Below are 11354 nucleotides of genomic sequence, written 5' to 3' on the forward strand. Positions count from 1 at the left end.
AAGCTGCCTTGACAATTCCCAAAACAGTAAATCTGAGTCTACAAAATGCGGAGAAACGCACAGGAAGGTCCATCCGATGCGATCTGCGACATGCCCTATCGGATAAAAGCAACGTTAATCGGACAATAGATATGCACCGGAATTATTTCTTGTTTTTGCTGTATTTACAGTTGTTATTTCCGGCGTCATCTGATAAAGCTCGCTGGTTCCTCATACCGCTGATTTCCCATTTCTCTATCAGACCTAAACAACTACAACTTCCTAGCTCTAAAGCTATATGACCATTATGGCACCACAGCTCAACCACTCCTCATCCATTATCATCGTCGGCGCAGGAACCTGGGGCTGCTCAACAGCTCTGCATCTCGCCCGTCGGGGATATAAAAATGTCATTGTCTTGGATCCTCATCCCGTGCCGTCACCCATTGCGGCCGGGAATGATATTAACAAGATCATGGAGCATCGTGAATTGAAGGGTTTACATTCCCAGAATACAAGTTACATACAGGCAGCTAACGAAGCTAGACCCCAACTCCGACCCAATCAGCGTGGCATTCGCAACGTGTACCAGAGCAGCATTAAACGGGTGGAAAACAGATCCCATCTTCCAGCCCTACTTCCACGAGACAGGCGCTATTGTGTCTGGCCATACACCCGAATTGATTAAACACATCCAAGAAGACGAGATCGACCCGACCAAGTCCGAGCATCTGGTGAAGTTGGAAACGGCAGAGGACTTCCGAAAGACTATGCCCCCGGGTATATTAACAGGAAACTTCCCGGGGTGGAAAGGCTGGTTCAATAAGACCGGTGCGGGATGGATCCATGCCCGGAAGGCTATGGTCTCTGCTTTTACTGAAGCGAGGCGGTTGGGCGTCAACTTTGTGACTGGCTCACCACAGGGAAATGTAATCTCGCTAGTCTACGAAAACGGAGATGTTATCGGAGCCAAAACAGAAGATGGGATTGTCCATCGTGCCGAACATACCATTCTTGCTGCCGGTGCAAGCAGCGACCGTCTCCTAGACTTCAAGAACCAACTACGTCCAACAGCATGGACACTATGCCACATCCGCATGATCCCCGAAGAAGCGCAACGATACCGCAACCTCCCCGTGCTCTTCAACATCGCCAAAGGCTTCTTCATGGAACCTGATGAAGACAAGCACGAGCTTAAGATCTGTGATGAGCACCCCGGCTACTGCAACTTTGTACCTGATCCACAGCACTCCGGTGAAACACGCAGTATTCCATTTGCGAAGCACCAGATCCCGCTTGAGGCTGAGGCGCGAGCTAGGGATTTTCTAAGTGATACGATGCCGCACCTGGCGGGTAGGCCATTGGCTTTTGCGAGGATTTGCTGGGATGCTGATACGGTGGATCGGGCGTTCTTGATTGATAGGCATCCGGAGCATTCGTCTTTGTTGCTGGCTGTTGGGGGGTCGGGGAATGGGGCGATGCAGATACCTACGATTGGGGGATTTATTGCAGATGCATTGGAGGGGAGTCTGCAGGAGGAGTTGAAACGCATTGTGCGGTGGCGACCGGAGATAGCTGTCCATCGGGACTGGAGATCTACTCAGAATCGGTATGGGGGGCCTTTTAAGGTTATGGACTTTCAGGAAGTGGGTGAAAATGAGTGGACAAAAATTGTTGAAAGCGCGAAAAGTCGACTATAATGATATCATTGCCGCAGTGCTATGGTACCTAGTCCCATCATATATCCTGACAATCGCAGTATAGGAAAGTGTACTCCATTTTGAAAAATCGGATTACCTTCACTGTTATGCCTTCTGTCCACCAACACCACCGGCACCACTAGTATCGTGTTATCTTCAGGAAGGGTTGACGGGCGAAAAACTCCGTATCGTGGATCTTTCGTGAGGTGATGTTTCTGATTGAGATAATATCGTAAACGTTACAGGCGCAAGGCCGAACCTGAATTCCACCTAGTAACGGTATCTCGTGGAGTAATCCTTGGGGCTAACGACCAGACCCCGACCCTTCTTCGCACCGCGGTAGATTGTTTCGATGATATCGATCAACTCCTGTTTATCCTCTCTGAAAGATATTAGCATGGGTCACAACCACGCAGCGAAGGGCCAAAGACTCACAGTAACCAGTTCAGCTTGTTATTATTACCAGTTCCGAAATCACCTTGAAGAAGTTAGCTGCGAATCGACGATAACCAAGGACTGAGACGTACACATCATATGTTTATTCCTAAAGAAGAACTGCAAAAAGCACTTGTCAGCAACTAAGCATACCCTTTGCGCATACCCAGAGAAGACACATACCATTATTGTCATCGGATCGTAAAGCTCATACATAGAATTGAAATCCGGCACCTCGTCAATATCACATAGGTAAACCACGGCAAAATTCTTCACTTTCTCCGCGATTTTGGCGAGCACATCGTCCTGGCGCAAACAGTCCGGATGGCCGTCCTTGCCAAAACGGATGATGACTAGACGGTCATCTTCGCTGAGAATGGACTGGTCGACGTGCCATGCTGAGTGCAAGTGAGGCAGAATCACGGAACCCATGTTGGAGTATTTTCCTTCACAGTGCGCTGGGTTGATTGAAGATGGTGGCGGCTGACTTGGATGATATGAATTTTGCACATGATAAACTAAAAAATTAATAAATTTCCTTATTTACTGCATAACTCATAAAAATACTTATCAATGGCAAGGTGGCCGAGTGGTCTAAGGCGCACGGTTCAGGTTACTGGATCTCTTAAGCTCTCCTTCGGGTAAGCTTCCGTGTCTCGCAAGGGGCGTGGGTTCGAATCCCACCCTTGTCAATTTACTTTTGTTCTTTTACCTTTTGCTTTTCATTTTTTATTTTTTTTGCCAGTTTCTAGTGAAATAAAAACAACCATTTCATTGTCTTGTCAGGTTCTCCGTTAGCTCCTGAGGCAGTGGTGGTCAGCAAATTCCATAACTCAACCCTACATGAACTCCGTACAAGATGATAGTTCCACATGCAAACCCAAGCTATCAGAATTCGGGATTTGATGATTATGCACTATATCTATTGCGGAGTACATAACACAAACATCAAGACGCCCTTCACCCCTGTGATCATGGTCTGATAAGACATCGGATCGTTTCTCCGCAGCGGGGTTTGCCCATCATGATAACCATGGAAAGCCGAGATAAGACGTTGCTATATAGACGAAAAGCGTCACCCCCAGTCAATTAGTCTCCACACAAAAGACACGATGGGCACCGGAAGGATTCGTACTGCTCTCAAGATTGACCGTGAGAAACCGGCATGGGAGCAACCGGGTCTTCACGTACGTCAATAGGCGGGACTATGGGAGATACGTGCTAACTGAACTACAGAATAGATGGCACCCTGACAGTATGCTGCTAATCGCCATTTCCTCAGAATAAACCTGGCTGACCGTCACTCGTACAGTCCCCTCCGTTGCCACCGTCGCGAACAGCGAAGTTGTCCTAATCGAATGCATGGACTGGACCGGAGGCCAGATCAAGAACAATGATTCTGCCGATGATCTCAAGAACGTGGATCTAACTCAGATCCACTACCTCTCTGGGCCATTTGATATCGAGACTGCAGAGCCTGGTGACGTGTTGCTAGTCGAAATCCAGGATGTACAGGCGCTGCGGGACGCACCATGGGGTTTTGGGGGTGTTCTTGATCGGTACAACGGGGGAGGATTCCTTGACGAGATATACCCTAAGCCGTATGTTTGCGTGCATAAGCTGTCTAGATATGTACTGACAGGTGAATCTATGCAGGGCAAAAGCAGTTTGGGATTTCGAAGGAATATTTTGCTCTTCCCGTCACATTCCCCATGTGCGCTTTCCGGGTCTCATCCATCCTGGTGTCCTGGGCACCGCACCCACTACAGAAATCCTCGCAGAATGGAATCGCCGCGAGGGCGAACTGATTGCAGCCAATACCACCGTGGATCGAGTTGTCGCCCACCCACCAGAACCAAGAGGTGCACATACCGGTTCTACTGCTCAAGAAACCCTCAAAGAAAAGGTGGCACGAGAAGGAGCTCGCACGATTCCTGTACATCTATCCCACACCATCGCATATCTATCTAAACAATGCTGACAAAACAGGGCCGTCCCGAGAACGGCGGCAACGCCGATATCAAAAACCTCTCCCGCGGTTCCAAGATCTACCTCCCCGTCCATGTCCCTGGCGCCAAATTCTCCGTTGGCGACCTCCACTTCTCCCAAGGCGACGGCGAAGTTTCCTTCTGCGGCGCGATCGAAATGGCCGGCGAAATTACCCTGAAATTCACAGTCCTCAAAGACGGTATGGCCAAAATGGCCATGAAATCTCCCATATACCTCCCAGGTCCCGTGGAGCCACAATTCGGACCCTCGCGGTATCTCACTTTCGAGGGCTTCTCGGTAGATGAGCAAGGAAAACAGTATTTCCTTGATAGCACTGTTGCGTATCGGCAGACTTGTATTAGGGTGATTGAGTACCTACGGAGGTATGGATATAGTGATTATCAGGTGTATTTGTTGCTTAGTTGTGCGCCGGTGCAGGGGCATATTGCTGGTGTTGTGGATATTCCGAATGCGTGTACTACAATGGGAATACCGATGGATATTTTTGATTTTGATATTCGGCCTGAGGCGGAAGTTGTTAAGAGGGATATGGGGAATTGTGCATTTGCTAGTAGTTGACTTTTTGGTTAGTCGGTTTGTTTCAATGCGCAATGCAAAATCTTTGACTTGTTAAATGATCTTGTTGTGTCAGTGAATATTGAGCTACGGCCACACCTTTGTCTATTTGTATTCACTACTAGGTCAATAAGTGCACATGACTGACTAGTCATTATCCGTAAGATATTCTCTTTTGCAACCCTCCCTCCGAAACCTCAAAATTATATGCATACACAGCGCCCAAGAACGATTTCAACAGAGACTAGATGAACTTTGTACAAGAGACCCAAGGTCTTCTCAGAGAGGGCCAAAAAAGGACTTCCTGGTCACTTCGTTGAGAAGGATAAGGCTCGGTTCTGAGATAGGACCAGGCGCTGAAACTGAACATGAGCTTTACTTATGCCGGTAGCTACCAGCGCAATTTTCACGAGCGAGTGAGTAAATTCTTGACCCAAGACTCTAAATTGATATCCAGCAATTTTGAGAACTATAACGCCCTGTCAAGTTCAGATTTTCTAATGCCAGGAATGGTTAGACCACGATTGGCTTAATAGTCAGCGAACTGAAAAACGGGAACTATAGCGAGATTCAAGAATGACACAACCCAGGGACTCCCAGCAGGGCTTCCTTGGAACGCTGTCCACATAGCACATGCGACCTCCGACTTTCTCCACTGCCAGGGAGCTTTGGATGAGCTCGATTGCACAAGAAGTAGAGACCAACTTTAAAGTACAATCTCTCGTCCATCATTCTTACGATGGACCAATAACTTATGCTCAAACGAGCTCGTCCTATATTGGATTTCGACCCGGTACTTTCGGCGAATTGTTCCACCCATCGAATGTGAAAGAAGAAGTTCCCAGATAATATCCCTTCATCGATCCTCACCATTTAACTGGTTCTTGGTTGTTTCTGGCCTACTATAACCGTGTTATCGTTACCTGGACCAGAAAACATGGGGGAAACCTTGCTCAAATTACGGCTTCGGATCACCGATGGCCAGGCTCAACTATCCATGGTCTCGGCGGTTTAGCCTGAACCCGATTCGATATGATTACAGTCTCCAGTGCTGACAATGTGAGATCGAACAATTTATACGATTACTGGAATTATGTCAAAAAAGATTGAGCTCTGGACGAACATTCTTGGACTGAAGCAGCCTGGCCTCTTGGTGCACTGTTGCTTTGATAATGCCCAGCTGCGAGAGAACACGATTGTACACGGAACTTTTGTGCCTAATAACTCGCACTTCTCAACTAAATCCTGGATATGGGTTCCGCGTTTCACCATCAACGTCAAGGAGAAATAAAACACCCCAGACACGCTGGATTAGGCATCTGGGGTTGGAAAACCTTCAATAAAGAGCAACTAATTCAGACAGCCTATGTGCACTGAAACAAATCCCCACAGGATTTTCCGGAGACAACTGCAACTATTAAATGGGGATTCCACTCTCAATAACCGATAATGCAGATAAACCAAGCAATTTTGTGCAGTTATACTTGCAGAATTCGAAAGATGCTAGCAAATCTGAACGTGAGCATCACGTGTAAAATATAGGAGACATACGAGAGAAAGAGCCGCTTCGACATGAGGTGGGTTGCTTCGCTCCCAGGTAGGAACAACATTACTTCTGCAATCCTGAGTGCAAATCGACAGGTTTGCTCCATAGGAAAGCATTCTTACCTGGTATCTGCACACCCGAAAACACGGAGGAAAAGATGAAACCATCCCGACTGCTTCGCGTGTGCTATAAATTTGCAACCTACCGGCGCATCACAAGTGCGAGCTGCTAACCGACAGCTGGGGCAACAAAACAGGCTATAAATACCTATACTACTCCAAACACTGGAATTCATTCATAAAGTTCCAGCGATATCTTGAGCCTGCGTGCTCATACCCCCTCAAGGGTTTTGCAGCAGTTTGTCATATGTAGAGGTGAAATGCCCTTGGGAAATGCTATTATGCTCCATAAGCATCAAGATAATATGGTATCACGGATTGAACTTGGAAGGGGGGGGGCAGGGCGAACCACAAAAAATGTGGATGAGCTCAAAAAGTTTGGTAGCATGATAAAGAACATTACTCTGCCGCAATCTCAAAGCTCTTACTGCAGACCGTTATAAACTGGCTTTATATCAAAACGCCGTGAGTATCTCAAGAAACCATCCATATGTTTTCTCGAATCTGCTAAGAGGTCTTCAGATCGATGAGAACAAGCTTCAGCATGATACCGACGTTCTTAGAGGCCACAATCAGGGAGCGAACAACGGGACTCTTCTACGATACTGAAAGCAGTCTAAAAGATGCTACGGTTGCTGAAATTCTTAAGATCAACAAAAGCTTCGGCCGTTTACCACGGAATATCGAATCATGGACCCTAAATGGAAGCCATCCTGCTCGTTCGGAAATTCCGGGTCATTTGTTCACAATGTCGAAAGAAAGCACTTGGCTATGTACTAAACAGTGTACAGGCACTGGAGTCTAATCGCTTTCAACCAGATAACGGAAACCGATTTTTGCTCGACAAAGAAGACTCAGCTGGGGGCTTCTGTGGCGGATACCAAAGATACTCGGGATCCAAAGAATTTAATGAACCCCTAGAGATATGCCGTGTATGACGAATTGAGGTAGCGGAGATTCGCGTCTACCACACAGGGCCGGCAATAATGACTTACTATTTACATATGAAGCAAAGATTGACGTTACGGTCAGTTCCTAGCATTCCGAGATACATATATCGAACGCAGCTGACATACGACTGACAATCTTGCTTTTAACCAACAGCTTTCTACTTGAGATGCACACCGCTGTCTGCCGTCGATCTTTTAGCTTCTATGCCTATTACATCAAATAGGGACGATGGATTCGAGCCCACAGACATGGTGCCGCTCAGTTGGGTCACACAGGCACACCACCTCATAGCAGATTGCCACTATTTTACTGTCCAAATAATTTCATTATATTCCCAACGGAATATAATAGACCTTAAAAAGCTCGCGGAGTTGCGCACCGTTGCATGATACGAATCGAAATGCTATTCAAGAAAGCATTTCTTAGCCCGCCTACTTAACATTGAGCGGACGGGGAGAAATAACCATTTATTTCGAAGCATTCATTGCAGCAAGTCCTCACAATATCGACCTACGCGCGAGATGGGCACCTGTACTAGAACGAAGGCAAAAGCTCTTATGACAAACACCGAATCTCAAATCTCAGGCAAAACAATATGAACAAACTGGTAATTCTCGAGGCAAAACGATCCCCTCCTAGCAAACCGCAGCAAGCCGGGGCTACTAGTGCTCATACTGTTCTAACATCGAAGCTAGCCGCTAAAGTACCTCTCAATTGCTTGCAGGAGACTCGGACAACGTACAGACTATGTACGGGGACGTTGCTGTTGCAAGCAAAAAATCCTTTTCAATTATCTGCCCAATATATTCCACAAAAATGCGTGAGACATACAGCACGGTCTTGAAAATAGCGAGATTGCGAACATGCCGTTCCTGGCTAAGTAATGGGCAATAGATTCCTAGCATCCTTGTCTACTAAGGCGACACGACACGTTCGACATATCCACAATGGGACAGGCCGAACAGGAATGATTAACGAGCACCTGATCGCAGCCTGGTCCCATCATATATTAGGAACCAGCAACCCGAAGGCTTGTATCCAGGCCAAAGGCTAGACAATTTGCAGAGCCATTCCAGGGGACATGATGCATCCGAACTGACTATCTGGCCGCGCAAGTCCCCTTCCATATCCGTTGTGGCGAACACAGAACACAAAGAGGCCATGGTGCAATAACTGAGCCAGAAAGGTATTTGGCTCTGTAGTGTGCAACCATTTGCCGCTATGATCAAACTGCGGACAAGCACATCAACGCAAATGTTGAGGTCTGCCGTTTCTTCCGATTCCGTCGAAGGTTACGAGCAGTTGAAAGGTTTAGTTCCCTTTAATTCTCACCATTGAGACAGTAAGCCTTCCAGGTCCACGAAACTGAAGCCAACACTGCGTTAACTGTGTTTGCTTCTTGGTCGGCTATCTTCAGGCGGATATCTAAAGGCATAATCGACTCTAAAGTGCAAATCCATTTCCTCAATTTCACTTTTCATCCCACACAATCTCCCACAGAGGTATATCGCTCTTTTGTGCAATGCCTTCTCGCCAACAAGAGGATTGAAGTACAACCAGACACTACCGCGGAATCCCAGACAATACCAGGACCACGAGAGTGTACCAGACATGGTCTACGTCACCATATCTGCGTCTGGTCTACGTTAACATTTGCTATCGAGTCTTAGTGATTTAGTTGGATAAATTGCTGGCGTTGTTGACCGCGTGAAAACACATGTGTTTCGACACGGGGCAGACTGCCACATTGCACATCAGTTGTGTTATTGCTAGGGTAAAAAAGGGCTGTCTTGGCGAACATACATTTCAAATGTGAAGACTACCACAGGCAATGTGCATTAGTTAACGCCTTGCACGGTCATACTTTGCACAGACCCGAAGACCAACACAGCCCTCTTTGACATGCAATGTTTGTTACATAGATGGATTCTACCAGCGCAGCAATTAAGCAACTTAATCGATACCCGGAAGCTCCTAACCATTGAAGCGTTCTTGGTGACTATGACATTACGATGTGTAATCTTCTGTGGTTCGCCCGGTATATACTGGTAGGGCTTACTGACATGGCCATCTAGACTGACCTTAGAATAAACGGTTGTTGTTACTTCCCCGCAAGCTCGTGGCAAACTATAAGGAATGGCACTGGCTAAGCAGCAGTTCGGGTTCCAAAACAGATGTTACGAGCCACGGGATGATATTATTTGAGACACGATGTTCGAATATGTCGTTTGTTGACAGTTTTGTACATTTATACTTTTAGCGCCTTTCTCTTTACCGTGAATACAACTGAAATGTAATTGTTTGAATGTTCATGCAAAACCGAAAACATGCAAATAAACCACGTTGGCTCGGTTCGTCCTCACCCTGAAAATACCAGACTCAAGTTCCTTTCATGCATGTAAACGCTATTCGGCACTCTAAGCCAGAACCTCAAGAGAACTTCTTTCCCGGTGTGCCAGGAGACCCAATGTCCCCTACCTTATGATCGCGCGGCAAATTGAGCTTATCAATGTTCTCCAATGGCAAATGCAGGAAGTCATGCTTGTTCTTCCACCGCACTTGCGTCTCAGCAAATTCTGGGCCCTCGTCAGGAGTCGGAGGTGGGTCTGTGATCTTCGTAATGAGATACGCGGTAGATGCCTCTGCGACACCGTACATGAGCACGCCGATGAAGGGGGTCTTAATGACGACGGTGAAGGCAAAGGCAAAACCGAAGAGTACACCTTGACGATCCTTGAACCAGCGGCGCTTTTGTTCAGGATTAAAGGGAACACGGCAGAAGTAGGGTTCAAGCTGTTATTGTCAGATAGAGTCCAGAGGCTTTGATGCAGCTGATACTTACAAGTTCGCGCATCAAGCTGCGAGAGGCAAAGTAGGTATGCAAAAAAGTAACGATGAATCTCTTCGGAAGCACGAGTCCCGTACCAAAGATAACAGCCGCAGGGGTAGTCCCCACATTCTGCTTGAACGTGTAGAAACTAGCAGCGGGCATGACGAATCGGCCGACGACTGGGAGAAGCGAGAGGAGGTATATACCAAAAAGCATAGCAACCTTGCGGCCGTATCTCTGAACAAACAGCATGACGGACTTTCCAATTGGTTTGGAGCTTGCAGAGCCTCCTTTGGAGTATTGGGCCAGATTTGGATAGTACATGGCGCGAAGAGTACTAGGGTCTTCGGCCTTGTGCTTCTGGACGTAGGTTTGGTCAACCCATCTTATGGATTCCATGAATCTGGCTTGTTAGTATCTTAAGTAGATAACGGAGCAAGCACGAGACATACATCTCATCCAACGTCGGAGTGACATATCGCATAAGGGTCATGAGCAAGAAGGGAACCTGGAGGACAGATTTGTTCAGGTAATTGATACCGTTCAAAACTGTATCATCCCAAGTCACTTCCTGCATATCGACAAAGATGGATGCAATCCAGATAATGAATTTTAGGCCGATAATCTAGGAGTGATTAGGCCAAGACTTTGGTACTATGGGCATGCGCATACCGGAATCTGAATGATGACATGAATAATCACACCCACGGCAATTGCAAGAGCTGCTTGCCGGAAGTGTTCATATTTGAAGAGTTCAGCATTTCGAAGTGCCCTGACGGCTGTCCCGGAGGTTAGCGATTATATTCTGATGATGTCCGATGGTGATAGTTAAGGCCCCGCAGACGCGTAGATCCGGGACTTTCCCGAAGCTTGAATAGAGTCCAGCCAAGGGCCATGCCCTGAACGAGCCTCCTACTCCAATTGCCTAGTAGTATGCAGACGTATCCAATCTTATGGTCGTGTCCGGATAGTCCGAAGTGAAGGGGACGATGTCGGGCACTCACTTCCCACAACCGTCAGCTGAGCGCCGCGAATAATGGCGTTGGGCTCAAAGTTCGCCATAATATCCTCCGTATCAGACAAAACCTCTCGATAATGCCTTTTTAATCTTTGAAAGAGTTGTAAAGAGGTAATGGTGAAAACAGATATATAAGCACCAAGCAAGGCAGCCGTATAAAAGCAGCACGTCATGGCATTGGCCCAGCAGCCGCCAACCGCGGAACCAAGCC

The 11354-nt window shown here is 47.2% G+C and overlaps 4 protein-coding genes and 1 non-coding gene across 5 annotated transcripts; 3 read left to right on the plus strand and 2 right to left on the minus strand.

Annotated features, from left to right (window-relative positions):
* Positions 1 to 189: 189 nt before the first annotated feature.
* Positions 190 to 1679, plus strand: EURHEDRAFT_494807 (NAD(P)/FAD-dependent oxidoreductase; the record flags this gene model as incomplete). Its single annotated transcript, XM_040785666.1, has 2 exons — positions 190 to 476; positions 526 to 1679. The coding sequence occupies exons 1-2, from the start codon at positions 278 to 280 to the stop codon at positions 1677 to 1679; spliced, it is 1353 nt and encodes a 450-aa protein (XP_040641120.1). The 5' UTR covers positions 190 to 277.
* A 270-nt stretch (positions 1680 to 1949) lies between these two features.
* On the minus strand, positions 1950 to 2546 carry EURHEDRAFT_375268 (DIM1 family thioredoxin-like protein; the record flags this gene model as incomplete). The annotated part of the gene is made up of 4 exons (XM_040778725.1): positions 1950 to 2061; positions 2115 to 2157; positions 2207 to 2234; positions 2298 to 2546. The coding sequence occupies 4 exons, from the start codon at positions 2544 to 2546 to the stop codon at positions 1950 to 1952; spliced, it is 432 nt and encodes a 143-aa protein (XP_040641121.1).
* A 143-nt stretch (positions 2547 to 2689) lies between these two features.
* On the plus strand, positions 2690 to 2806 carry EURHEDRAFT_t41. The gene has a single exon. It is a non-coding gene; the product is annotated as a tRNA-Leu (tRNA).
* On the plus strand, positions 2786 to 4782 carry EURHEDRAFT_409661 (acetamidase/formamidase family protein). Its single transcript, XM_040781149.1, has 5 exons — positions 2786 to 3301; positions 3351 to 3369; positions 3427 to 3715; positions 3771 to 4050; positions 4104 to 4782. The coding sequence occupies exons 1-5, from the start codon at positions 3227 to 3229 to the stop codon at positions 4680 to 4682; spliced, it is 1242 nt and encodes a 413-aa protein (XP_040641122.1). The 5' UTR covers positions 2786 to 3226; the 3' UTR covers positions 4683 to 4782.
* A 4678-nt stretch (positions 4783 to 9460) lies between these two features.
* usgS (transmembrane protein UsgS) lies at positions 9461 to 11279 on the minus strand. Its single transcript, XM_040785366.1, has 5 exons — positions 11130 to 11279; positions 10798 to 10904; positions 10578 to 10750; positions 10138 to 10528; positions 9461 to 10088 (listed from the first exon to the last, which is right to left on the minus strand). The coding sequence occupies exons 1-5, from the start codon at positions 11185 to 11187 to the stop codon at positions 9726 to 9728; spliced, it is 1092 nt and encodes a 363-aa protein (XP_040641123.1). The 5' UTR covers positions 11188 to 11279; the 3' UTR covers positions 9461 to 9725.
* Between the last annotated feature and the right edge of the window lie 75 nt (positions 11280 to 11354).

Source organism: Aspergillus ruber (assembly GCF_000600275.1).
Source record: "Aspergillus ruber CBS 135680 unplaced genomic scaffold scaffold00005, whole genome shotgun sequence".
NCBI lineage: Eukaryota > Fungi > Ascomycota > Eurotiomycetes > Eurotiales > Aspergillaceae > Aspergillus > Aspergillus ruber.

Bases quoted from the DNA above. Each gene is read 5' to 3' on its own strand.
- EURHEDRAFT_409661 (XM_040781149.1), top strand. From the start codon at position 3,227: ATGGGCACCGGAAGGATTCGTACTGCTCTCAAGATTGACCGTGAGAAA. The intron at 3,716-3,770 runs GTATGTTTGCGT...GAATCTATGCAG, and splicing joins GACGAGATATACCCTAAGCC to GGCAAAAGCAGTTTGGGATT. The intron at 4,051-4,103 runs GTACATCTATCC...CTGACAAAACAG, and splicing joins AAGGAGCTCGCACGATTCCT to GGCCGTCCCGAGAACGGCGG.
- usgS (XM_040785366.1), bottom strand. From the start codon at position 11,187: ATGGCGAACTTTGAGCCCAACGCCATTATTCGCGGCGCTCAGCTGACG. The intron at 10,751-10,797 runs GTATGCGCATGC...AATCACTCCTAG, and splicing joins ATGTCATCATTCAGATTCCG to ATTATCGGCCTAAAATTCAT. The intron at 10,529-10,577 runs GTATGTCTCGTG...CTAACAAGCCAG, and splicing joins ACTCCGACGTTGGATGAGAT to ATTCATGGAATCCATAAGAT.